General features: G+C 54.1%; 8 protein-coding genes across 8 annotated transcripts; 2 read left to right on the plus strand and 6 right to left on the minus strand.

The window, feature by feature from the left end:
• Nucleotides 1-4,561: 4,561 nt before the first annotated feature.
• On the minus strand, nt 4,562-7,360 carry J4E92_006406 (uncharacterized protein; the record flags this gene model as incomplete). The annotated part of the gene is made up of 1 exon (XM_051497774.1): nt 4,562-7,360. One exon carries the CDS (start codon nt 7,358-7,360, stop codon nt 4,562-4,564), a length of 2,799 nt encoding a protein of 932 aa, XP_051352421.1.
• Nucleotides 7,361-8,094: 734 nt separating this feature from the next.
• On the minus strand, nt 8,095-8,772 carry J4E92_006407 (uncharacterized protein; the record flags this gene model as incomplete). The annotated part of the gene is made up of 2 exons (XM_051497775.1): nt 8,095-8,499; nt 8,566-8,772. 2 exons carry the CDS (start codon nt 8,770-8,772, stop codon nt 8,095-8,097), a joined length of 612 nt encoding a protein of 203 aa, XP_051352422.1.
• Nucleotides 8,773-11,231: 2,459 nt separating this feature from the next.
• Nucleotides 11,232-14,705, plus strand: CEF3 (translation elongation factor EF-3; the record flags this gene model as incomplete). Its single annotated transcript, XM_051497776.1, has 5 exons — nt 11,232-11,416; nt 11,473-14,344; nt 14,401-14,412; nt 14,528-14,551; nt 14,604-14,705. The coding sequence occupies 5 exons, from the start codon at nt 11,232-11,234 to the stop codon at nt 14,703-14,705; spliced, it is 3,195 nt and encodes a 1,064-aa protein (XP_051352423.1).
• Nucleotides 14,706-18,210: 3,505 nt separating this feature from the next.
• J4E92_006409 (uncharacterized protein) lies at nt 18,211-19,230 on the minus strand (the record flags this gene model as incomplete). The annotated part of the gene is made up of 1 exon (XM_051497777.1): nt 18,211-19,230. One exon carries the CDS (start codon nt 19,228-19,230, stop codon nt 18,211-18,213), a length of 1,020 nt encoding a protein of 339 aa, XP_051352424.1.
• Nucleotides 19,231-19,825: 595 nt separating this feature from the next.
• Nucleotides 19,826-20,789, minus strand: J4E92_006410 (uncharacterized protein; the record flags this gene model as incomplete). The annotated part of the gene is made up of 2 exons (XM_051497778.1): nt 19,826-20,681; nt 20,737-20,789. 2 exons carry the CDS (start codon nt 20,787-20,789, stop codon nt 19,826-19,828), a joined length of 909 nt encoding a protein of 302 aa, XP_051352425.1.
• Nucleotides 20,790-21,268: 479 nt separating this feature from the next.
• On the minus strand, nt 21,269-22,492 carry J4E92_006411 (uncharacterized protein; the record flags this gene model as incomplete). The annotated part of the gene is made up of 3 exons (XM_051497779.1): nt 21,269-22,112; nt 22,168-22,365; nt 22,419-22,492. 3 exons carry the CDS (start codon nt 22,490-22,492, stop codon nt 21,269-21,271), a joined length of 1,116 nt encoding a protein of 371 aa, XP_051352426.1.
• A 543-nt stretch (nt 22,493-23,035) lies between these two features.
• Nucleotides 23,036-24,366, plus strand: J4E92_006412 (uncharacterized protein; the record flags this gene model as incomplete). Its single annotated transcript, XM_051497780.1, has 3 exons — nt 23,036-23,218; nt 23,270-23,567; nt 23,621-24,366. The coding sequence occupies 3 exons, from the start codon at nt 23,036-23,038 to the stop codon at nt 24,364-24,366; spliced, it is 1,227 nt and encodes a 408-aa protein (XP_051352427.1).
• A 331-nt stretch (nt 24,367-24,697) lies between these two features.
• On the minus strand, nt 24,698-25,114 carry J4E92_006413 (uncharacterized protein; the record flags this gene model as incomplete). Its single annotated transcript, XM_051497781.1, has 1 exon — nt 24,698-25,114. The coding sequence occupies one exon, from the start codon at nt 25,112-25,114 to the stop codon at nt 24,698-24,700; it is 417 nt and encodes a 138-aa protein (XP_051352428.1).
• Between the last annotated feature and the right edge of the window lie 216 nt (nt 25,115-25,330).

Genomic DNA, 25,330 nt, shown 5'->3' on the forward strand with positions numbered 1-25,330 from the left:
GATGACGAAATGTCACAGGACTCGTGGGGTAAGAGCCTGCGTCCTTCCCAGTGGTAAAGAGACAGTGTACCCTTGTTGCAGGCAGATTTTGCGACAAGTAGATTCAACAAAGTACCACAAATGCGATGAGAGATAGATCCGGAGACAATTTTCGGAGGTCTTGAGACTAGCGAAGCCGACAGAAGTGGCCTGCTTAGAGACAAACGATCGGGCTGTTCAGGAGTTCGATTCATACGGGCCCCAGGGCGACTTTGAGTCTCGGTATCAAACGCGGTGAGTCCAGCTCTTCGCCGACTGCAGCTCAGACAATCGCAGCTTCTTACTGACGAAACAGGGAACGGGTCGTCTTGCTTTCGCAAATCGTCACTGATTCAGAGCAACGACCAGGTGCTGAGATGAGTGTGAGCGACTTGGTACGGGATGTCGCATTAATCGACCCGCATTTTAATGTGACTGGCAGCTTGACTTACATATAGGACAAAGGAGTAGTGACATTAACCAAGGACTGGCCAGTGTGCGTGAGGCTCGGCAGCCTTGCCGTGCGGACGGTATATGGAGCTGCGGGACGACGGAGCTATGACAGCGGAGGTAGGCAACAGTTAATGCCAGGTAGAGCTGATGTACGGATCGAGCGACGAACGGACCCAGGGCAGCGGAAGAGAGACGGGATTGGTTGAGCGTTTACGGCGGAGCATAGACACAGCTGCAAGGAAGAGCGAGTGAGCACAGGGTATTCTTGGGGGCTGGGATGACTCTTGGTGATTACCGATCCCGTCCACCTGGTAGCCTAGCGGGCCTGTCGATGGTGAAGCACGCCCTCAAAAGGCTAGTATTATGGCCGTTGAGCACCACGTCGTGCAAAGCCTGACGGGCCCTTTGTTCGCATTGATGGATAAAAACGGTGAAGGCTAGTAGGCGGCTGGGTCCTGTGCACTGAGGCTCTGGCGGGTGGCCTCGGATGGCGCAGCAGTGCAAAGTGGCAGTAAGCTGAGCTCCACTATGAGTGCTGATTATCTCTGTCCAGTAACGGCTGCCCACAGTGGGTCAATCAAGAATGCTTCAACACACAACTCTAGAGTTGAAGACGATTGATGCTGGAGGGCAGCTGTCTTGGCCAGTACCTGAGATGTGGAGTGGGGCCCTAAGACCTCTGCAATGGTAGGAAGCGCGGATGCGGAGAAGCAGGGCCAGAGCTTCCAGACACTGTCCGTGAGGCGTCGGGTGTGAATCAAATTGTGATTGCGATGGACTGTAAACACGGAGGGAGATGGCGAGCAGTTGGAGTGGGTATGAGAGGGATCAATGGGGTGCTGAGTATGGTGAGGTTGACGCATGCGCCGGGCGTAGCAAGAGCATGGTGGGTGCCCAGCGCGGCGGTGACCTTGACGATGATATACATGCGGCCCAGCAATCCAGTGATCATCAGCAGCACGTCTACGGCCTCTAAGATGGACAACTGTCAGGGCGGCCATGAGCCTCTGGGGCCCGGGATATGGGCTCCAGTGCTCAGTGGACGATGAGTGGCCGCGATGACGGCAGATGGCTGCTCATGGCGGCCAATGCGCGGCAATGCTCAGCATGGCCCCATGTGAGGGTGGTGGTGATGGCATAGTGGCAGGAAGGGAGGGCATGTGTTGGAGTGTGGTGAGCAATGGGCTCCGCTGCCAGCGGTCAAGCGAAGATGCATCTATTCCTGGTGTGGCTTGCAGAACCTTAATTCGCCCGACCCCTGTCCATCCTGCGCATCGCCAGAAAAGCCACACCAAACAGCCTCAGGCAAGCCAGGCACCGCAAAGCTGCCTACGCCTCGCTTCGCGACTCTGTTGGCTCGACGGCGATGCGCCGGCGAAGGGATGTTGTTGTCCCACGATGGCGCGTTGAGGTAGTCAACGGCATTGCCAGCGCCTTCTTCGTTAGCCATCGCTCCTGCCTCGGCCAGAGGGTCGTAGCTGCCTCGCTTTGTTTGCATCCCGCCGCATCGGGAAAAAAGCGACGACACCCGCCCGTCGCTCCTCCCGCGAGATGAGGCTGACTTGACCGCCACGGAGCCCCTCACTTTCACGGCACTTTCATCACGATCTATTCTCGCCTCAGGGCCATCGTTACGCTCTGAATCACTACGCGACTCAGGGCTGCAAACACCGTTACTACCGACGCGTCTGCCGACACCAACGCGACTTCCGAACGCGTTCAACAAACGCGATTGCCGTCTCCATCTCCATCTCCATCCGGCGTTCACGCAATGCCATTCCAGCGAACCATGGCCAGTGTGGCCTTGTAGTATTCTTAGAAAGCTGATGCCGTATCCTCAACGCGCTTGTCCCGAACGGATGCCTGCCAGGTCTCTCGTGGCTGTGTGTCAGCCGCCAGAAGCGGAGCATTAGCATCAGCGCTTCCGTCATAATATCACCCATCGAGCCATTCTCCCGTGTCCATCATGGCCATCCGTTCGTCTTCTTTACCATAGCTCGTCAGGAGCGCAATGCGACATTCGGGTGTCTTCTGCAGGGGACCGCATTCCTCCCAACGCACCTTGGCAGACACCGGGACCCTGCTTCGTGCTGCCATTGCCTCCAAAGTACCGACATTCCTCTGACTTTGGGCTGCACTGATCATCTTACGATAGCCCCACTTACTGCCAATCTACGAATTTATCAATCACGGCGACTCCACGGCTTTCAGCGCCCTTTTCTCTCTACCACACGCCGATGTCAGCTACGCAGAGTTACTAGTAAGACGCCCGCAAATATGCCTGGATTAGGTGTGGCTCCGTAGTAGCCAAGGCTGCGAATCACTCACTTTACCATCGCGTCTGTTCACCGTCGTGACTTCCTGAAATGGATCAGCATGCACGCTGCACCGCGACGCGTTTGCCGTCACCGTGGCTTGGAGGCAATTTATCTGGTGTGACCGGCCTACAACGCCGTTCGATACGCCATTGTATTACCATACTTGCGCATGAGCGACTTGAAATTGCTGCTCTAGCCATTATAAGAGTTCGAAAACGTACCATGGCTTGAACACTCTCTTGCGACTAGGATGATATCCTCCACGAGGATGCTTGCCACGGTGCTGGGTCTTTGCCTCTGTCATCTGAAACGCGCTTACGGGTGATGGTCGTACAATATCAGAGGCATGCAGTCAGCCGCCCCAGTGTAGTGGACCCAATACAGAGATTGCCTGGGCATCTCAACGCCTGGTGAAATCCCAGGACGCCGTCCACCACTCAATCCCGCACGAATTGCCAACGATCTCAAGATGAACTGTTTGACAACACATCGTCGTCGATCGCAAAGAAGGCGAACGTGTGTAACCTTGCAACGGGTCTTGTACGCGAGCAGATCTCTGGCTATTGGCCACTGGTCTGGTTCCACGAACTGAGCACAAGACTCTCGGACGTCGCACTCACTACACCATAAAAGAGACGACCCGCTTTAGCTAATCCCCATGGTGGCTAATCCAAAAGCATTCGGGTGGGTCTCTTGCGCAAACGCATCATGGATGTCATTTTGTCAGCAATGCACCTGCTACATTGTTGCTACTTGCTACGCATCTAATCGCCACGCAGTTCAGTAATCTCAGAATTGGCCAATAGTCTATGGATCTTACATGGCCCTTCACGACATAAAGAGCGTTCAACCAACACCTCGGTACCGAGCCGAAATAGAGTTTATGCAACTATCCAAGATGAGCATGGCCACTCTGACCACGATACAACCCCTTCGCATTCACAGGCTCGGCCAGCAGCCGAACTTCCGCGGCGGAATTGATTCGTAAAGCACGCCCTTTTGAACCCGGTTGTCGGGTTTGTTCTTACTTTGCCCATCACACCAAACCTTCTCGGTCGCCACAGTAAGGGGCGAGACAACCCGGATACCAGGTCTGGCCGCCGGAAGAGCGGGTGTGGGGAAAGAGTTCAGCTCTGATTATGCACCTAGACGGGTAGCTTGCATCACACGAACTAAGAGGGTAGTTGCTCTTGGGCAGCAGTCTATGCTGACACGGTAGGGACTACCGACAGCGCAGAGTGTGGTACAAACCACGGCGCGCTACTTACCCAGGAACCTTTCCCGAGCTTGCCGCTGGGAGAGCAGATGCACTTTTGAGGTATCTCCGCTGCGAGACATTGCTTTTCGCTCTAACGATTGGTGTGCAACGTCTTCAACGGTTATGTCTTGCGTCCTTCGTTCACCCCCTGAGTGTCTCAGCCATTTGGTAGGTGCATTAATACTTTGCGGCTCTAGGGGCAGTAATCGTCTAGTTGTGACACATTGTTGCGGAAACGCTAAATGCTGATACATGGAGGGTCGGCATTATAGATGTCGTCAACGATTTATTCCTGTCCCAGATTTTGATGTGAAGCAGCTCCTGGTAAGGGTTAGATGCAAATGCCGACTCATAACACCACACCCGGTCGCCTCGGCCCTACACGCACAATGAAAGTCTTCTACCAGAAACAGTAGCATATCATCACACGCATAGAAAGTCTCAATAGAAAAACAAGCTTTTATATCTTTCATCATCAACAAGTCTCTACAGCACCAGATACCCACCAACCCATCTACTCCCTCCCCTTCAACTCCTCCAACCTCTCCACCAACCTCTCCACCAACCTCTCCCACCCAGCACTATCCTCCCAATTCTCCTTGCCCTTCCCCATAACACTCCTAACCGCACTCCTACTCTTAAACTTCCAATCCTTCGCCACCACTTCCCCACTCCCACCCGCCAACCCCTCCGTCCGTTCCCTCGGTCCCAACGTCTCATACGCATCCACAAGATCAATCGTCATATCCACAACCGCAGTCCACTCCGCCTCAGACCCCGACTCCCATTTCGGCTGGCTCGTCACAGCCCGCCACGCCTTCTCATGGCATTCAAGCGCGGAGCTGGGGCGCTGCGTGTGCGTGTACAGAGTCGCGAGGATGAGCCAGAGTTTAGGGGAGACGGTGATGAGGGGCTTGATATGTTTTTCCATGAGGTCGTTTACCAGGCGCGGGAGACCGGGGCGCGTGATGTCGAAGCCGTCTTCGGCGGAGACTACGTGTTTGACGAGCATGTCGATGACTTCGGCGTCGACGCACTTTTCGCCTTCGGTCGAGCCGCGGAGCTCGCAGATGCGGCGTTGGGCTGTTACGACGTCGGCCCAGGAGGGCGGGTTGGTGGAGGCGCTCACGGCGAGAACGTTGTTCCAGATGCGGTAGTTGTCGTGCTTGATTGTTGCGGCGCGTTTGAATGCTTTGAGGGCGTCGGTGCGGGGGTGGTTTGTTACGCGTGTTTCTTGGAGTTCGCCGTCGGCGTTTTCTTGGATTCTGGGCTTGAGGTGCAGGAGGGAGGCTGCGAGGTTGCTCCATGCTTCGGCGTCTTGGTCGTCGAGCTGCACGCAGCGGGAGAAGGCTTCGACGGCGTTCTTGAATTGGAGGAGCTCGAGGTAGGCGCATCCGAGCGCGAACCAGGCGGGGTGGTAGAGCGCGTTGATCTTTAGAGACAGTGCGTAGGCTTCTGCGGCCTTTTCGTAGTTGCGTGCTGAGATGTAGCGTTGACCGAGGGAGCGTTGAGCACGCGCGTATCGTTGACCGGAGACATTCCAGGCTTTTTCGTACATGGAGAGATCGTTGTCGATGTCGCCCAGAATGCAATAGTAGCGCGGTGCTTCGGCTGGTGGTGGATCCCGCTCAGCACCCTCCCACTTCTCTTCGTCCAAGTCTACGTTCTCGTCATCGCCATTGGTGGCATGGAAAAGCTGTCGTCGAATCATCTTGCGTGCTCTCTCCTCCTTCTCGGTGGCAGCATAGCACAGCGCTGCTTCAGCCCACATCTCTAGTCTCTCGTAAATCTCGAGCGCAGATCGTAGACCGCCGAGGGCAACCCATCGCGCAGCGAGCTCAGACTCAAGCTCCCAACGAGATGGGGAGCAGAGCGGGAACACGTAACGGAGGCGTTCCTCAACGGATGCAGACTCGCTCTCCTTCGCTTGTGGGAGGAACGAAGTGATCTTCTCGCCAGTTTCGGCGTCGGTAGTAGCATCACCCGAGGTCTCTGCGATGACTTGATCAACCAGCGCTTGAAGCTGGAGGAGACCACGCTCCATAGTCCGCGACTTGTAGCCCTCAATACGGCTCCTCACAAGCAGAGCTTGGGTGTAGACTTGCCAGTTCGAGCTTCCGCCTTCTAGTACTCGGGTGGCATATGGTTCTGTCTGTTCTCTTGTGAGACCATCTGCTGGATTGGTGTTCTTGATGCTTTCAGCTAGCGAAAGCATGATGACGGAGTCTAGCGGGTCAAGCAATGGCTGGTTTGATGGGTCCATGGATGTGAGCGATGCCGGTAGACTTGACTCATCCTTGATCTCCATGGATGCAGTGTTGTTGGTAAATGAAATCGATTCCAGCAGGGTATCGTCATTGAGATCTAAAGCCTTTGGTTTTGAACTCTCATCAGGTGTGCTGTTGGTTTCCGATCCCGCACTTCGCGCGAGTACGATCAGTTGACTGGTGTCCTTCTGTTGGAACTTCGTTCTCTTGCCCATTAGTCCAGTCAACGCAAATTCGAACTTTCGTTCCGAGGTTGCCTGTTCAAGGTCCGCCTTGGCTTTCTTATCTAGACCATGATGCGTATGGATCGCTGCTCGCTCCAGAAGGAAGGTCGTATGCAAGTCCTTGATCTCTCCGTGCTTTCCTGAGTTCTGAATCAAGTCCTCCACAACCTTCAAATCCTCGTAGATAGCATCCTGTAGACTTGGCGCCGGCTCGCTGAGCAGCCTTTGATGCACAAAGTTCACTCTAAGACGCGCCCATGCCGAGACCGGAATGTTCTTTTGAATCGGGGGACTGATGAGGATGGTGTGCGCAAGGCACAGCAGCTCGATGTTTGGTGTGAGCTTGTATGCCGCAACACCATCTGCACCCAGCGATGCAATAAGATCCGCGCGCGTTTTGCTGAGAAGTTTCGCATCATCTGCGACGTCTTTTGACAACAGCGTCTCAGCAGACTTGAAGGGTAGTGGTGGTCCAGTGACATTCGACTGCAGGAATGCATGGAATGCCGCGATGGCAATAAGGAAGTAAATATGCTGCCGGTATGCTGACGTTTCCTTTATCGGAGTAGACTCCTCCTCGTTCCCTTTCGACAGAAGCAGTCCTAGGCGATGGAAGATGTAGTCGCTCCAAAGAGAAAAGTCGCTCGTCTTAACGTCTTTGGTGGCTTCATTGTCCTGATATCCCAGCAATAGTTGCGCTTCTGGTAGTTGGAGTACGCCTAGGAAATCTCCCGATTTTGTCAATGTGATGGTCGTTTCGAGCACTGCCGCGAGTTCGTCCGGTAGTGAACTGCGGAAGAAATCCAGGAAAACGTCCGCCATGTTTATGCTGATTGGAGTAACTTTTGAAGTGGAACCGTGTCGTGCAAGTTATCGTCAACGTTGTTAAAGGAAGTTATAAACTTATTTCCACTAATTTTGCATCTTGATAGCGTGGTTGCGGGGCTGCTTTTGGAATTTGCGGCGATGAGTAAGAGTGGAGAAAACCTTGGAAAGGGCTGTCTGGTGGCACGCCTAACCACTTTGGGACAACAGGGTCTGATCCACATCTGCATGCAAGGCATACCAGCCTTCCAGGTCCATGGCAGGCATGCGCACAGTTGGCTGTCGACTTCAACTTCACGTATGAGCAGAGCCGGCTCGGGCGCATTAATACAGTGAAACGGGCATTTGCGCAGATGAGCACGTGTTCAGCTTTATGATAAATCTTATTCAAGAGAACTATGACTATGGCCTCACCATCACAGCGTGCGCTCTGCATCTACTGAGCCGGAATCGCTCGAAATTCGCAACATCTCTAGTCCGAGTCGCTGCTAGAGCTGGAACTGCTCTTGCCGCCCCTGCTACGGCTCCTACTATGGCTCTTGTGGCTATGACTGTGGTGCGAGGATCCGTGATGCGATCCATGATGCGAAGACCCGTGGTGTGAACCGTGGTGCGAGCCGTGGTGTGAGCCATGCTCAGAGCTACCGTGCTTCTTGTGTTTCTTGTGCTTCTTTTCCTTTCTAGAGTCATGTTAGAGAATGTCCGCCATAGCGCTCGGGTGCATATTTGGCTTACTTGTCAGGAATGAGGTTGGCGCCAACCGCCCCCAAAAGCGCTCCTCCAAGCGTGCCCAGCGCGCCGCCTCCGAGCTTGTTACCCACGAACGCGCCGCCTGCACCTCCCATCAGAGCTGAACCCAGGCCGCGGTCGCCTTCGCCAGGGCCGCCGGGTACGCCGGGTTGCCCATATGCCGGCGCACCATAGCCTTGCTGCGGTTCGTGATGGCCCTGTTGTGGATGCGCGCCATACTGCTGGTTCGGGTCGTGGTAGCCTTGCTGCTGATGGCCCTGAGGGGGGTAGGGAGAAGTGCTGCGGTTTGGGTCGTAGCTCTGCTGGTACTGGCCCTGGGGCGGGGCACCATAGCCGTGCTGGGGAGGTTGTCCGTAAGGGTCGTGCGACGGCGGGGGGTAGGAGCTCTACAGTGATGTGAGTAGCTGAAGGCTGGAGGATAGAATGCGCCGAGGTTGCGCAATAAAACTGACCTGTCCTTGCGGGTAGGGGCTGTGATGTCCCTGGCCGTACTGGTCGTGCGGCTGCTGTCCGTACGCCTGAGGTTGAGGAGGATAGCCCTGGTTATGCTCTCCGTAGCCATGCTGCGGCTGTTGGGGCTGCTGGTATGCGCCGCCGTGGCTGTAGCCGTAGCCTTGATCGTGGCCTTGACCCTGACCGTAGTAATCCTGGCCTGACATGTTGTTCTTGAATGTAATGTATATTGATGTCTAAAGAGAAAAGATGTACGAAGGCTCTAGGTAGAGATGTGGAATGTGGTTGCGCCTACGGTGGGGGAGGGGCAGGTTGGCAGATGGTCAGGCCAGTGCGATTGCGGCATCACACGCACGCTTTAAGTGTGACTTGCCCTCGTATGGAGCTGACTGCGCGCGCCACATGTCTGCGGAGACTGATCATACCCAACGGGTTAGACATGGGTCGCATTGCGGCTGAGCTGTGAGCGATTTGGTCGTGGATGTGGAGTCGGACATGACCGGAAATTTGGCTGGAGCGCCAGCACTGACCACTCTGCCATCCTGGAGTTCGTCTGTGTAGCTGACATTACATTGACCGCAACGAACACTATCTAGTCCACCGCGATGTCTTATTTAATACTTACCCGATATTGCTGTATGACTGCAGACACATGTACATTGCTGAGATATCGTTGGATTTTTCTTATTGATATCGCCCCGGTCAGATCTTCGGCGCCGTTTTAATGATCATGCAAAAGGTCTGCTCCCTGGGAACATCGATACGGGTGTCGTCAACAACGTCATCTGAAGAAGCTTCTCCAGTTCTTTGGAAATGACTGTTTCTGTGCGCTTTGGGTATTGTTGACTCTGTCTGTAGCAGCTATTGACCACGCCATACTGAGGCTAATCCGGTCAGATTTCGCAGTTCGCTACTATCGTACACAAAGGAATAGCTAAACATGTCTACGGACTACACGAGAGTAAAACACGCAAACCGGACAATCTAGGGCTAATGTAGGCTCTAGAGCGTTTACCTTTTCCCTCGTCTGAGGTGCTACTTTTGTCTGCATCGGATCCGAAGACGCTCTGCATGCTTTTATGGTGAGTGACGTGAATTGACTTATACGCGACTGCCTCGGAACAGACGACAGAGTGAATGCTCGCACAACGTGAATAAGTATAATCCAACAGCACAAGGTGCCGTTGGCACTGATAAGAATGCCGTGAATGCGCAGACTTGAAGTTTGACGGATTGGTACAAGCGTACTGTGAGGAACTCTGACACGTCGAAATCCGGGGTATCGATAAGAAGTGGGGGTTTGCGGAGCGCAATATGGTTGCGCGATGGTTCGCATACGGCTAACAATTCGACATCGTCAGGGTCCAACTCTTTCGTAGTTGTGTTCTGCATCCGTCACGGGCCGTCGTAAGGGTCATGTTAGTAATCCTATGAACAGGGAACAAACACGGCGACACCAGGGCGGTCAGATTCGGTATGTCATGCACTATACTGACAAGTAGTCTCGGAAGATTTTACCGTCTCGAATACTTCTGGTATAGTACGGCGTGGTGCCGGTGATGGCTCGGCGGTGGTCTACGCAGGGTGGCGAGGGTACCAGAAACGCTTGCTGTCTCGACTTCGGCAGAATCGGGGAGGTAGTAGTCTGGAGCCTCCGCTTGTGGCCGTAGCGCGACGACTTGGCAGGGCTGTACGAATAGTGGCCGGCAAGGCTACCCCATCAGTAAGAGAACGCCCGTAGATTGAGCTAGAAGTAGTATACTGTGGTGTTTTCAAAGGCCGAGGTGGAAGAGTTGGCAGTAAATGTGTTGTAGATGGCGTGGCTTGAAATGTGTGCTCTATTGTAAGGATGCTGACATGGCGGTCGGGTTGGATTAGTGCAGTCCCTGATCTTCAGCGCGCATTTCCCGCGGCTCCCAACCGTTGGCTGCATGTCGTTGGCTACGGTGTCTTGTTGAAGAAGGCGGTCAGCGCGCCTTACCCAAACTCGCCACACATAGATGGCCTTTTGCAACGTGGGCTGCAACATGGCTCCGGCGGCGGCAAAGCTGCTGCCCCTCTGTTGTGAAGAAACAGAAGTAGACACTTGCGGGGAGTACTAGAGAACTGGGGGGAATGCGGCGAGCAGGAAAATTTTGGCGTGGAATAGGATGCGAATTAGATCATAGGGAAATAATTGCGCAAAGGCCTGCACCTCATACAAGAAAAAAACTAAACAGGTCTGCAGGCTACATTAAGCTAAAACCTTGCAAAGTAGGTGACCTAACGTCAACGTAGGCTCTAGGCTGTTCAGTTTTTTCCTAGGTAGGCGTGCCTGGGCGGCGAAGCTGGTGTCGGGTTCCTCAGCGCGATAAGATCTGGCCCGTGCGAAAATCTCAAAGCGAGCCACCATCCCACCAAACAGACAGGCCAAATTTAAAGAGCCCGTCGAGCCTTCACAGCCGCTTCTCTCCACTCACACTCCCTTTCACTTCTTTCTGTCGTTGTGCCCGGTAGCATAGAAAGGTTGCGAGTCAGATTCCTCGCGTTGATACCCCCCGGATAGATTCACTCTATCTTTTCGCGCCAAAAGTTTTTTAGGCCCCGCCAAAGTCCATATATAAGGACCACCCCACCTACCTCTTCCACCCTCTCTACACCTCCCCCCTCTACCTACACCGACAACATGGCGCCTGCTGCTTCGCATGATGCCAAGGACATCAAGTCCGAGAACTCCAAGTCGCTCAAGGCGCTTGAGGAGATGATGCAGAAGTTGACCGTGTCCAAGGCCCAGGACGAGATCAACGCCTCTGCTCAGGCCATCGCCACCTTCATCAACGGCGACATTGAGGAGGCTGACGCTCCCACCAAGTATGTTGGCCCTCTGCCCCTCCCCCGCCACAGTGCAGTCTCTAACAAACACGCAGGGCTGTCCAGGTGCTTAAGAAGCAACTCGCCAGCAAGAAGGATGCCGTCGCCCGCGAGCGCGCTCTCGATGCCATCCGTGCTATCGCCCAGCACTCGCACGTCTCCGCCTCGGTCGAGCCCTACCTCGTCTCCCTCCTGCCGGACGTGCTGGCCGCGGTCGGTGACAAGATGAGCGGCGTCAAGGTCGCTGCTCAGACCGCTGCCGAGTCCATCGTCATGGCCGCCAACCCCAACGCCGTCAAGGCCATCATCCCCCACATCATCAACTCGCTCGAGAACGCACAAAAGTGGCCCGAGAAGATGACCGACCTGAAGTGCATTGAGGCCCTCACCAAGAGCGCCCCTGCCCAGATGGCCTTCCGTGTCCCCGACCTGATTCCCGTCATCTCGGGAGCCATGTGGGACACCAAGCCTGAGGTCAAGAAGGCTGCCTACGGCACTATGGAGACTCTTTGCTCCTTGATCTCCAACAAGGATATCGAGCGCTTCATTCCCGAGCTCATCAAGTGTATCGCTAAGCCTGAGAACGTCCCCGAGACCGTTCACTTGCTCGGTGCCACCACTTTCGTCACTGATGTCCACGAGCCCACCCTCGCCATCATGGTTCCCCTGCTTGAGCGTGGTCTCGTCGAGCGCGAGACTGCCATCAAGCGTAAGTCTGCCGTCATTATTGACAACATGTGCAAGCTTGTCGAGGACCCCCAGATTGTCGCCGCTTTCTTGCCCCGTCTCATGCCCGCGCTTGAGAAGAACCACGACAACTTGGCTGACCCCGAGGCCCGTGAGAAGACCCGCCAGGGTCTTGACACCCTCATCCGTGTCGGTCACGTCGAGAACGGCAAGATCCCTGAGATCGAGAAGTCTGGTGACATCTCCACCATTGCCAACCACCTCAAGGCCGCTATCCCCTCCAGCATCAAGATCGATGACCGCTTCACCCCTGTCGTCAACTACGTTGGTGCCATTGGTGGTCAGCTGATCGACGAGAAGGACTACGAGCCTCTTAACTGGCAGGCTAACGCCGGTCCTTTCGTTGCCGTCCTTGTCGGTGACGAGAAGGCCAAGGAGGTTACTGAGGAGACCCGCAAGCGATCTCTCCCCGGTGCCGCCGCTGAGCGCGCCGTCGAGCCTGATGAGGAGGAGGGCGAGGATCTCTGCAACTGCACATTCAACTTGGCCTACGGTGCTAAGATCCTGCTCAACCAGACTCATCTCCGTCTCAAGCGTGGTCAGCGTTACGGTCTCCTCGGACCCAACGGTTCCGGAAAGACCACCCTCATGCGCGCTATCAACAACGAGCAGGTCGAGGGTTTCCCCAAGCAGAACGAGGTCAAGACCGTCTACGTCGAGCACGACTTGGACTCTGCTGACACTGAGATGACCGTTCTTGAGTGGACCATGGGTAAGCTCAAGTCCGTCGGTGTTGAGACCCCTGAGTCAGAGGTCAAGACCACCCTCAACGAGTTCGGTTTCACCGACGCCATGTACAACGGTACCATTGGTGCTCTCTCTGGTGGATGGAAGATGAAGCTCGCGCTTGCCCGTGCTGTCTTCGAGAAGCCCGACATTCTGCTGCTCGACGAGCCCACCAACCACTTGGACGTCAAGAACGTCAAGTGGCTCGAGGACTACCTCACCAGCTCCCCTTGCACATCCATTGTCATCTCTCACGACAGCAAGTTCTTGAACAACGTCATCCAGCACGTTATCCACTACGAGCGCTTCAAGCTTAAGCGCTACCGTGGTAACCTCGACGACTTCGTCAAGCGTGTGCCCTCTGCCAAGTCTTACCACGAGCTCGCTGCCTCCGACATGGAGTTCAAGTTCCCCGAGCCCGGTTTCCTTGAGGGTGTCAAGACCAAGGCCAAGGCCATTCTCCGTGCCACCAACATGAGCTTCCAGTACGAGGGTACCTCCAAGCCTCAGATTGAGGACATTACCTTCCAATGTTCGCTCGGATCCCGTATTGCCGTCATTGGCCCCAACGGTGCCGGAAAGTCCACCCTTGTCAACGTCCTGACTGGTGAGCTTGTCCCCACCAAGGGTGAGATCTACCACCACGAGAACATCCGTATTGCCTACATTAAGCAGCACGCTTTCGCCCATATCGACCACCACCTCGACAAGACTCCTTCCGAGTACATCCAATGGCGTTTCCAGACTGGTGAGGACCGTGAGACCATGGACCGTGCCAACAAGATCGTCACCGAGGAGGACGAGAAGGCCATGGACAAGATCTACAAGATCGAGGGTACCGAGCGTCGCGTCATCGGCATCAACTCCCGCAGGAAGTTCAAGAACTCCTACGAGTACGAGTGTTCGTTCGCTCTCGGAGAGAACGTCGGCATGAAGAACGAGCGCTGGACACCCATGATGTCTGCTGACAACGCCTGGATTCCTCGTTCCGAGATCATGGCTTCCCACGCCAAGATGGTTGCTGAGGTTGACCAGAAGGAGGCTCTTGCCAGCGGTCAGTTCCGTCCCCTTGTCCGCAAGGAGATTGAGGCCCACTGCGCCAACTTCGGTCTCGACGCTGAGCTTGTTTCTCACTCCCGTATGCGTGGTCTCTCCGGAGGTCAGCGTGTCAAGGTCGTTCTGTCTGCCTGCTCATGGCAGCGTCCTCACTTGATCGTTCTCGACGAGCCCACTAACTACCTGGACCGTGACTCTCTTGGTGCTCTCTCCAAGGCCATCAAGACCTTCGAGGGTGGTGTCATTATCATTACTCACTCCGCTGAGTTCACTGCCAACCTCACTGAGGAAGTCTGGGCTGTCATGGACGGTCGCATGACTCCTTCCGGTCACAACTGGGTGCAAGGTCAGGGTGCCGGTCCCCGTCTTGCCAAGGACGATGGTGAAGAAGAGGAGAAGGTATGTCATCACTCTACCCACTATATCGATTGATCATTGCTAACTTAACGCGCCAGTTTGATGCCATGGTCCGTGCTTTTCCCCGTTCCTGCTTCCTGTTTTCGACCAGATTCGACCCGCCCACTCCCCTGGCGGCCCCTTTGCACCCTACCCTTTCAGAACATATGCTAACTATGACAACAGGGCAACAAGATCGCATCTCAAAAGGTTAGGACCGACGAAGAAACGCGCAAGACACATATACTGACTTCCTCCACAGAAGAAAGCCAAGCTCACCTCCTCCGAGATGCGCAAGAAGAAGAAGGACCGCATGGCCCGCCGCAAGCGTGGCGAGGAGGTCTTCTCCGACGAGGACGAGTAAACGTATCGCCGCCCTTTTCGAAAAGTTTCCTTCCTTCGGTTTTGGTTTACGGCAGGAGAGTTCATGGGTTGCATGACAGGCTGAAACGATATCAGTCTATGAGTAATGTGTTCATGGTCGGCGTCACGGTACAAAACTTGCATGGTTGCTCTTCATCTGATTCCATCTCGTACAAGATAGAGAATAGATTCCCCCAACACTTCATATTTTTGCCCTCATTAATTCGTGACCTCGCATGTGGCCATGATTCTCACCGTTGTCTTCTGTCCAGCTTAAAATGAGTTAGAGATACCTAATGCTCATACGGAAATACCGACGACATCTTCCACAGCAGCTTCACATACGCATACTCGCAACTATTCGATCCGTTATTTGGTAGTAGTAGATCTGATATGCCTGCGGCTGTAGCGACGACCCATGCTTAGTCACTCCCATCAAGGCATACTTTCTACCAGCTATGTAACAGGTCGATCGCCAACTACAAACCATTCATCAAACTAAGTGACGTCGCTCCAAAGATGCGATATGCTGACATTATGTCCTCACTGGATACAATTCTAATCGAGAGCAAAAGTAGTCAATACTTAGGTTGAACCGTATGCATGTTTGACGTTGGAGAGTAAGTATTTACTCGTATGTATGCGCCTCGGCGTATTGTCGGAAACACGTCCCATTATCCATATCATTTGACGCTACCACTATCGGTGGTAGTGCTCACTTTGCTATCAATGAGCTTAACATCCCAGGTGGTAGGGAAGTCCAAGGAAAATGGGATTGCAGCATACATGCTCGCTTTGAGCTTCACACGAAGTGTCATCTGGGCGCGAATACCTCTTGGGTGTATCATTCGAAAAGATTGAGCACTTTCAACGCTATCCAACGCTAGCGCTATTGTTCTGCGTCTAGCATTACCAATGATCAATCGAACTCTCTTACAATGCCTTCCTCGGACGCAACGAAAGGTTGCGGGCGGACGTTGAGATATGGCAAACGCTTTTGGGATTCACGTCCAAATCCGATGAGTATTCTCACAAGTTCCTTTGATCGGTGTGATGTTTTATGAAGGTGGTAAAAGGCCACTTGGAGGGCGATATGGCCATCACCAGTGTTGAGGGATACGTTGGTTGTTGTGATGTCGAAAGTTGTGGACTTTACATGCGAATACCTCCTGGGCACATGGCTCATCACGGCGTCATGACGGTTACTGGGGATGTGGTTGCCACTATACACTGCTTGGATTTTCACTTTGAAAGAGAAGTATGTAGTCGACAACCAGGTGATTGAATTATAGGAGGAGGGTGTATATGAACGACATGTTGGATTAAATTTGGACTAAATACCTGAAAATGCGTTCAGCTCGTACTATTCAATACACCATCCCACAATAGATACATCAAGCCACACTCCTCACACCGGGCATTCCACAGCGTACCAGGTATAGAACCCATTGCTCTGAGGAGTAAAAGCCTGCTCAAATGTCGGAGCAGTGAAGCCCAACGCTAACGTGCAAACCCTAGTTGCGGGGTTGAATGCATAGACACGGCAAGTACGGCCTGCGAGATTATAGTTCTGACACCTGATCTTGCAAGTGGCCTGTGTCTGCCCGGCGATGTTGGTGTAGACAACGCCCGGTCTTGGACTACCGGTAACGCCACAGGTAGGTTGTGGCTCCGGCGTTGGGGTGGGTGTGGGTGTAGGAGTGGGAGTAGGCGTAGGCGTAGGCGTGGGGGTCGAGGTCTCGGTCGAGGTGCTGGTCTCGGTACTGGTCTCGGTTGAGGTCGATGTACTGGACGAAGTCGAGGTAGAGCTGACAATAGCATCTGTGCTAGTCGAAGATGAGGTAGTCGTCGTTTCAACAATCGAAGAGGGCGACGGGGTCGAACTCGTTGACGAACTGCTCGGTTGCACGGTGTTGGAAACAACGTAGACAGCTTTGATGTTCAGCAAAAGTTAGGCAACTCAGCTCGGTTCACTTACCATCAACACCGTCATTCGAAGAACCACCGTTCTTTGTGCTCTTGAGATAGCAAGTACCAGCACCCTTGCCACCAACGAACGAAGCGGCCACGCACTGTGCATCGCCTGCGCAAGCTTGCGTGCAAGCTTGGAGATTTGCTGCGTACTGGTTGGCGAAATCACCTCCATAGAAGTCAACTCCGCAACTAAGTGTCAGAGTGCGCGAGCCATCAGTGTAAGAGCAGCCGTTGTTTTCCGGGCACGTAAAACTGGCAGGACACACTTGGGGGGCATCCGGCGCTGGGGTAGGCGTTGTTGAGGTATCTCTAGAGATCACAGCTACTCCGATCACATTGGCACTAATGATTGGGTTAGTTAAAAGTCGGTTATAAAACAGGAATGCCATACTTGGGTTGAGCCGCATTGAGCGTGCTTTTGAGGTAGCAGTTACCATCCACGTAGCTTGCAGCATTGCATCCTGTGGTCGTGGAGCATACCCGAATGCAACTTGCCAAGCTTGATGTCTATAAGAAACGGTGAGCGTTGACTGTGAGACAGCTTACTGCAGGTTGAGTGATGATTACCTGTGCTAACTGCAAATCGCCACCATAGTAGTCAGTCGCACAGCTAACTTGAAGAGTGGCCCCATTCGTGGTGAGTGAGCATTGGTCGTCCTGGGGACAGGTGGGTGATGACGGGCAAGTCGACGAAGCGGCTCGCAATGCAAGCGCAATTGCGCGAAGGGCAGGTGCCATCTTGAAGTGTACCTAGGTAGTTATCAAGAGAATAGAAAACGAGTCTGGTTGATCAGAAAAGCAGCGCGCTTAACAGCTTTATACACGCTCACTGTCACTTCTCGCGGTCTAGACACGAGCGAAAACTGTCCAGCGAGGACGCAATGCGCCCATCAACAACGATGGAGTACGCCTCCGACTCGATGGGGCCTGGCCTTGGTCCGGCCTGGTCAACGAGATGGATTTTGAATGCACCCACCAAAAATCTGTGAAGGACCTCAGCTTCGAATATTCAGCCTCAAAATACCAATTGGGTCTATGGCTTGATACTCTTCTCAAAAAAGCACCGGTGATGCGCCGCATCGTGTGTATGCGGCTAGCGCTAAGAGCGGGAGGTAGAATCTGGGGTTAGTCCAGGGGATCGGCTGCAGCCCAGACCGAGGTCGAGGCTAGAGATGTAGACCACGGACACAAAGACGAACCTAGATAGAGTGCTGAAGTTTCTAGCTTGATGAATCTGGATTTGCGGGATGCGGAGTCGCCGATGAAGCTTCGTTGTTCTCCGGCTTGCGCGGGAGTCGAGCAGTTAGAAGGAACTCGTTTGCTCTTGGACACCCATGCCCCACGCCAGATTTAGGTGTTAATACAAACGAACTTCTTCATAAACTCGTGTGCCATGTACTAGTACGATGCAGGTGGAAGTCACTTGATCAGATCAAAGATGACGCGACGCGTAAGAAAGAAACGGATAACGCTGAAGTCTCCAAACTGGGTATCGAACCACCAAAACTCACCCCTTCATACTTCACCCCCCCTCAGAAAACCGCAACAGCATTAGGCAAGCTCCCCACACCCCCCGGCACATCCACCGGTTTACTAACCACCAAAAACTCCCACCTGCCCTTCTCCTTGCACATCCCCGCCAACCCCTCCAAATCCCAAAGCTCTCCAATCGGCATCCCCCACATACTCAACATACACGCGTGCAAGCTCCCCTCAAAGCTTTCCGGCGGCCAAACCTCGAAATTCGCATTGTCAGTCGCAGCAGCTGCGAAGTAGTTGTCGTACAGAAAGTCTTTCATGGCGTCGTCGGCGGCGAGACCGGCGTAGAAATGTTGGTCGTGGGGGAGGGTGCTGCGGGAGGATTTCTCGGAGGGGGAGAGGGAAGTGTAGGTGGAGAGCCAGCCGGTGCGGATGAGGAGGATGTCGCCTGTGTGGAAGGATGTGCCTTGAGACTCTGCGCAAGCAAGGAGGTCAGAGGCTGTAATGCCATGGTTGGTAAAGGTGTCGTACTCCTTCCCCGTTTTCTGGGACCAGGCGTATACGTCGAGGAGGATGCCGCGGCCAATGATACCCTTTTTAGCCCAGGCATCAATACCGAGTTTACGTGAGCGCTCAGGTGCTGCGTCGCCGTCTTCGTCGTCGTCGTCTACGTCCGCCATGATTTCATCTGAGAGAACGCCGTTGTAGTGGCATTCATATTTTGGATGTGCGAAATGGCGGAAACCGTCCCATTGCGAACTGCTTTGCGTGTTGAATGCGAGCTCATCGTCGAAGGCGCCTGGGGCAATGGTTTTGATGCGGTGTTTTAGGCCTTTTCGTCCGAAGAAGGCTGGGCTGGGGACGTTCAAGGGGAGGTCTAGTGAGACTGATTCTCCTGTTTTGACATTTTCTTGTGTCGCTTTTACTGTTCGCTCGGGGGTGAGGAGATTCAGGCGTCCGAGTTCATCGTGGCCGCCCCAGAACCAGGCGTTGTCTTTTGGGGTGCCGGCGATGTGTGGTAAGGCTGAGCGTTTGGGAAAAGTGGATGCGTCGCCGTTGGGATTTAGCCTCATTATGGATGGACGATTGGTAGCGGAATAAGTTCTTGGGACGGTGATCGTGTGGTAGGGATTGCTTCAGATGGACATAGTCGTTTTTGAGATGGCGGTCAATGTATTACGAGTGACGTCAAGTAATCGTCGTGCATGCATGTTCGCGTGTCCCCGCGCCCCACCCAACTCTTTAACTATGTTCAGCTTTTGATAAAAGCTCGAAGGAAATGGTGTAGAGACCGCGAGGAAGTGAAGACGATTAAAGTGTATACACCTCGATTGGATATCCGACGTGCATTCCGTCCCGCCAACTACCAGACCAGCCGAATGCGCATCAGTCGTTTCGCGCACGCTCATTCCGTAGACGACTTCTTGTGTCGCGTGCTATCGAAACAGTGTATTTGCTTCGTCTTCTCTGTCAGCGCCGCTTGGGCCGGTCTTGCCGGTGAACGACCCGTATATGCATAGCTGGTTTCATGACCTATCGCCTGCAGAAGCCAGGAAGCCAGACTTTAGCCATGGTCGGCTTTGATGGTCACCCAACTCTTCCACGCGGCACTCTCATCTCCAGTACCGTCTCTCCTCACGTCTCCCACTACCACATTTCCACCCTGCCCTACGTCGCCTTACAAATCTTCTTATGCCCCTTCCAATCCACCTTCTGACACTCCTGCGAACAATACCTCGCCTTTTTACACTTGCCACAAGCCGAGAAGACCTTGCCATCCTTCGGGCTCCTCCCGCAGTTAGTGCAATCCCCCTCTTTCCTCGGTCCCCTTCCTTTCTTGAGAACCGCAGCCATAGCCGGCACCTTCATGTTCATCATCTCGACCAACGTCTTGATACTCATACCATCCGTGTCCTTGCTGTCGACATCACCGCCATGCTCCACGTACCACTTGAGCATCTGCACGTTCTTGCTCGTGTCGCCGTGGATGTCGGCTTGGGCGATCTCTGAACCTGGGGTAGCACCGAAGCGGTTCTTCGTGTTGACGGAACCGCCAGCGTCGAAGAGGATCTGCGCGAATTCGGGTTGCACGTAGGGTTTTGTGGATATGGCCCAGAAGAGGGCGGTGCTGCCCACGACGTCCTTGCCATCGACTGGCACTTTGAGATCATTGGCTAGATACTTCACGACGCCCAGTAATTCTTGCTTCTTGTTTGGCATCATGTGCAGCGCTGGCAAGAGTACATTGTAGATGGGTGTTTTCGTGGGGCCCCATCGTTTGGCGAAGAGATCCTTCCTGAGCGTCTCGCGAGCTTCCTCGGTGCCCCCGAGCTGTTTGATCATCATCTCCACGTAGTTTTGTAGTGCGTCGAATTCTTGATTGAAGATAGCGAGGAGGGTCTGGCCGACTGGGTCCTTGAGGTCACGACTGGGCACCGTGGGGTTGTTGTGGCTCCAGCCGCGAAGTTCCATGCCGTCCATGCCAGCGAGCTGGTCATCGGAATTGATCATGTCTTCCACCGTACTTGACACTGCACATTAGCAACTCATTGGAGCTTCAAAGGTGTTGCGCTAAATACCGGCTTGACCGCCCTTGCATGTTCTGCAACATTTGCATGAACTGAGCCGACATGTTGTATGTTGTTCAATTGGTAGACTGGAGTAAAGTTCGTGTGGGTGCAGTCGTGTGAGAGTGATGTTGAATGGCAGGATGTTGGGACGGAGGGGTGACGGCGTGGCCCTTTCGCGCTTGGAGCTATCGATAGCACACGCGACTTCACGTGTTTCATCAACAACGCGCAGTGGCGGCGGGTCTAACAGCTGAAGCATTTGGAGCGTCTTGTCTGCACCCGGGTCACTACTTCTCAAAGGCGATCAAGTTAGGGCACCAATTTTGACATAGGTATATATTGGGTAACGATGAAGCGTAGCAGCTCCAATGAAACAGACATTCCGATAAACGCCGGTCTCGAACTCCGCATCCAGATGCAAAGTGTGTCCAGCTCGCCAGGGTGGAAGGTATCGTATATCCAAACGCCAATGAACATACAGGTATCACCAGATTCACGTCCTCAGACCCAGTCACATTCCGTGTTCTATCCCAACAAGTATCTACTTCTTCAATGCGGCGTCGTAAAGGCTGACAAGTATGCCAACCAGTGAGCCAATTTGCAGCCCATAGTATCCTCCTGGGACATTGTTTCCTACGCGCGCAACCGCGTACTCGGAGAAGGGACCCCACGCACTTGGCGCAAATGCCATGTTGACAGTTTCCCGGTAGGCATTGTACGACAGGACTGCCCGCGCAATGTTGAAGATGAGCGGGTCAGCGGGATATTGGCGCTCGGAAGACTTTCGCGAGGTGTTGGAGCGGAGGGTCAAGTTGAAGAAGTAGGAGAACATCAGCGGTAGCACCCAGCTCGTAAGCGACCAGAGGGTAGCTGGTGCCCACCACTCAGCTGAGAGCAGCGCCCAGAAGTTAGGTCCTCGAACGTCTTGGCTGCTCGTGTATGAGCCCAAGGCGGCGGGCGTAGCGAATAACGGAGTGGTGTCGAGCGTGTTGTACTGTAGTCCTACAGCTTCGACAAGCAGAATGATAGTTTGGATGGTAGCGACCGAGCTTGCGTTTTCTCGAACGAACTCCTTCAGCTCATCGATCCTGGTCCTGTCCCACAGCTCGACAGCCTTTGTCTGTACTACTTGGAAAGACTGGTCGGCGACCTCAGCGAGTTGGGCAGGCGATGCGGGAATGTCCACTTGATTGTACAGCTCGGAAACGCGACGAGAGACGGCCTTGGGTTCGGCTTGAGCAACCACCTCGGAAACGCGACGGGACATGGCCTTAGGTTCGGCTTCAGCGACCATCTCGGAAACACGTCGAGAGACGGATCTCGGCTTGGGTGTACGCGCGACAACACTGCGGATTTCTGGTGTGATGATGGGGGTGGACTCGGGACTGCGCGTTTGTTAGCCTCAGCGCGTCGCGCGTCGCGTACCCAAGTTTGACATACGAAGGGTCTTTGTTAAGAGTTCGGCGGCGCGTCGTCTTCGTGATGAAGGGTTCTGGCGAAGACTTTTCGCGCTTTACTGGCGACCCATTGCGCCCATAGTAGTCGCTAAACTCGGGGAGTTTGGCAAAGGTGCTCTCATTGGAGTTGAGATGGCTCTCAAGCAGGTCCACGAGATCATCTTTCAAGAGGCCATCTGCACTGCAAACGACTTGTTAGTATCGCATACACGCGCAGGATCGATTCCAGCCTACTCGGGAAGTCTAGCCTTCTGCGCAAGGTCGATCAAGTCAGCTTTGCGCTTCCTCTGAAGCCAAGAGTGGGACATGGTGAGTGGTATAGATCAGGTCGCGTAAAGCTTGCGATCAAAATGAGTCAAGAATGCAAGCCGAAAAAGCGTCGTGGGCGAAAAAGGTGGGGGCGGTGTGGTGTTGATCGGATGCAGAGAGACTCTGGATGTAAACACGATGGCTGGGGCTCACGTGGGTCATCTGGGCGCTAACTGTTGCAGGGCTTAGCCTACAGAATACATTGATCTACAGCAACACCACGCTGTGTCTGAGCAAGATGTGTTGTCTGCAGTCGTTTTGGTGGCATTCGCGTAGGTATAGCTCAGGTAGTCTTAACTGCATCAAGCCGTCGTCTGGTCCCCGTGCTTCTGATAGCTGATAGCCAGGGCTTGCAGGGATGTGGCTGCGCAGCTCCGGTCTTGGCCGAAATTTTCCAGACGCAACATCATCGCACGGCCGCAGCGGCAGCAACGTCACTCTTTGAAGATACCCTTGCACATATCAAACTTCGCTATACTCGTCTTTCTTCACTACAACACCCACAAGTCCACTTCCAGTGCACCGCTGCCATCGAAGCGCTCATGGTACTTGCCCGCGTGGCCAACTTCTTCACAAACGGAGACTCTACCACCAACCTGACCGACGGTAGCCGGAGACATGGCCCAAGCACAACACACGCAGTGGAACTGCCCATGGAGGATACCAAGCGGGCAGCAATGGAGGACGAGGTAGACGAGGAAGCAGCGCGGCCGCCATACCTACATGTGAGGATGCCTAGTCTGCAGAGATGAGGGATGCCAATTGATCACAAACAGGCAATGCTGGCAGGAGGAATAGGAGGCACCACAGGCGACATGTTGATGCATTCGCTGGATACGGTCAAGACGCGACAGCAGGGCGACCCGCACATGCCACCCAAGTACACATCCATGGGCAACACATACTACACCATATGGCGGCAAGAAGGCTTCCGAAAAGGATTGTACGGAGGAGTGAAGCCAGCATTTCTTGGATCGTTCTCGGGCACTGTGTGCTTCTTCGGAGCATACGAGTGGACCAAACGGACCATGATTGACTATGGGGTTGCACCCTCAGTCGCATACTTCTCAGCCGGTACACCTCCCTACAGATCAATACCGTTCCACCACGTACTGACGAACTTCTAGGTCTGCTCGCTGATCTCGCTGCTGCCCCCGCATACGTCCCCTCTGAAGTCCTCAAGACTCGCCTCCAATTACAAGGCCGCTACAACAACCCCTACTTCAATTCAGGCTACAACTACCGCGGCACCATCGATGCCGCGCGAACAATAGCCAGAGTTGAAGGTTACAGCGCCCTCTTTCACGGCTACAAGGCCACGCTCTGGCGCGACCTCCCCTTCTCAGCACTACAATTTGCCTTTTACGAAGAAGAGCGGGACTGGGCGAAGAAGTACATGGGCTCAAACAACATCGGACTGCCGCTAGAAATCGCAACTGCAGCGACCGCAGGCGGCATGGCAGGCGTCATAACAACCCCTCTCGACGTAGTAAAGACGCGCATCCAAACCCAACACAACGGCCCATCTCCCGCCTCTCCACCCGCATCCAAAGCACCACTGTCGCCCGCCGCGACCTCGAAACACTCGACCCCCTCGCAAACAACCAAGACGAAATCGACGCAAAGTAGACCGATATCCACTTCCTCTCCCTCCACGACACTAAAAGCCCACGGCGCCGCTACCCTCGACACATCCTCCGTCATGACCGGCCTAAGGATAATATACAAAACAGAAGGAATAGCCGGGTGGTTCAGAGGCGTGGGTCCGCGCGCCGTCTGGACGAGTGTGCAATCAGGGACTATGTTGGTACTGTACCAAACGCTACTACGGTATTTCGAGCAACATCCGCTGTCTGGCGGCGGAGAGGTGTGAATAGACGTATTTGTACGATTTGTAAGAATAAAGATGGGGAAAGAGGAGAGCATGAATGAGAATACGGATTGGGAGGATTGTAGTTAAGATGCATTCAGCGGCGTTTTACTTGTAGATATACGTGTCGCTGTGAGCGTAGCGCCACTTCGAAGCGATAGAATAGTGCTTTACCAAGAACATTTACACTCACAGATACCCAGACTCTTCATGCACTACCCTGCCCCCCTCCCCCTCCGCAAAAAGGCATCGTCCGATCCATATCTTCATTCAACACCCCCCCCGCTACATCTTCGCACATATCCATCACTTCCCTTCCATCTCCGACATCGCTCTAGCCTCCTCCTCCCTCCTCCCTCACCTCCTTCTCCCTCCTCTCATCCTCCTTCTCCCTCCTCTCATCCTCCCTCTCCCTCCTCTCATCCTCCCTCTCCCTCCTCTTATCCTCCCTCTCCCTCCTCTTATCCTCTCTCTCCCTCCTATCCAGCTCCTTGTCCCTCCTCTCCGCCTTCTCCACCTGCCACCTCACAAACCCAACTAAGTTAGGATAAGGTACATGCCTCGGCCAATTGCGTCGCAGCACGCTCGTTGCATCCTCAAGTTGGGCATGTTGCTGTTCGTCGAACGTGGCCACGAGGTCGTCCCACGCGGATGGCTGTATTGAGGGATCGTGTCGTGCGCGGAAGAAGAGGTCGAGGGCGGCTTCGACGGCGTCGTGGGGCGGGGCTGTGGGCGTGTTGTTGAGGGGCATGTTGGAGTGTGTGCGGTGTATGGATACTTGGATACGTTATGCTGAGGCGGATATTGAGAGGAGTATAGGAAGCATCGTTAAGGAAGCGGCATGAAAAGGCAGAACTTATACTTGGGTGCATTCACGTTCGTCTCTTCAATGCCGGGCTTCAAGATCAAATACGTGAACGCATTACACGCACGCACAGCTTCCATAACGTCATCAACAATCTTGAAT

Source organism: Alternaria infectoria (assembly GCF_024043175.1).
Source record: "Alternaria infectoria strain BMP 0036 chromosome Unknown scaffold_9, whole genome shotgun sequence".
Taxonomy (NCBI): domain Eukaryota; kingdom Fungi; phylum Ascomycota; class Dothideomycetes; order Pleosporales; family Pleosporaceae; genus Alternaria; species Alternaria infectoria.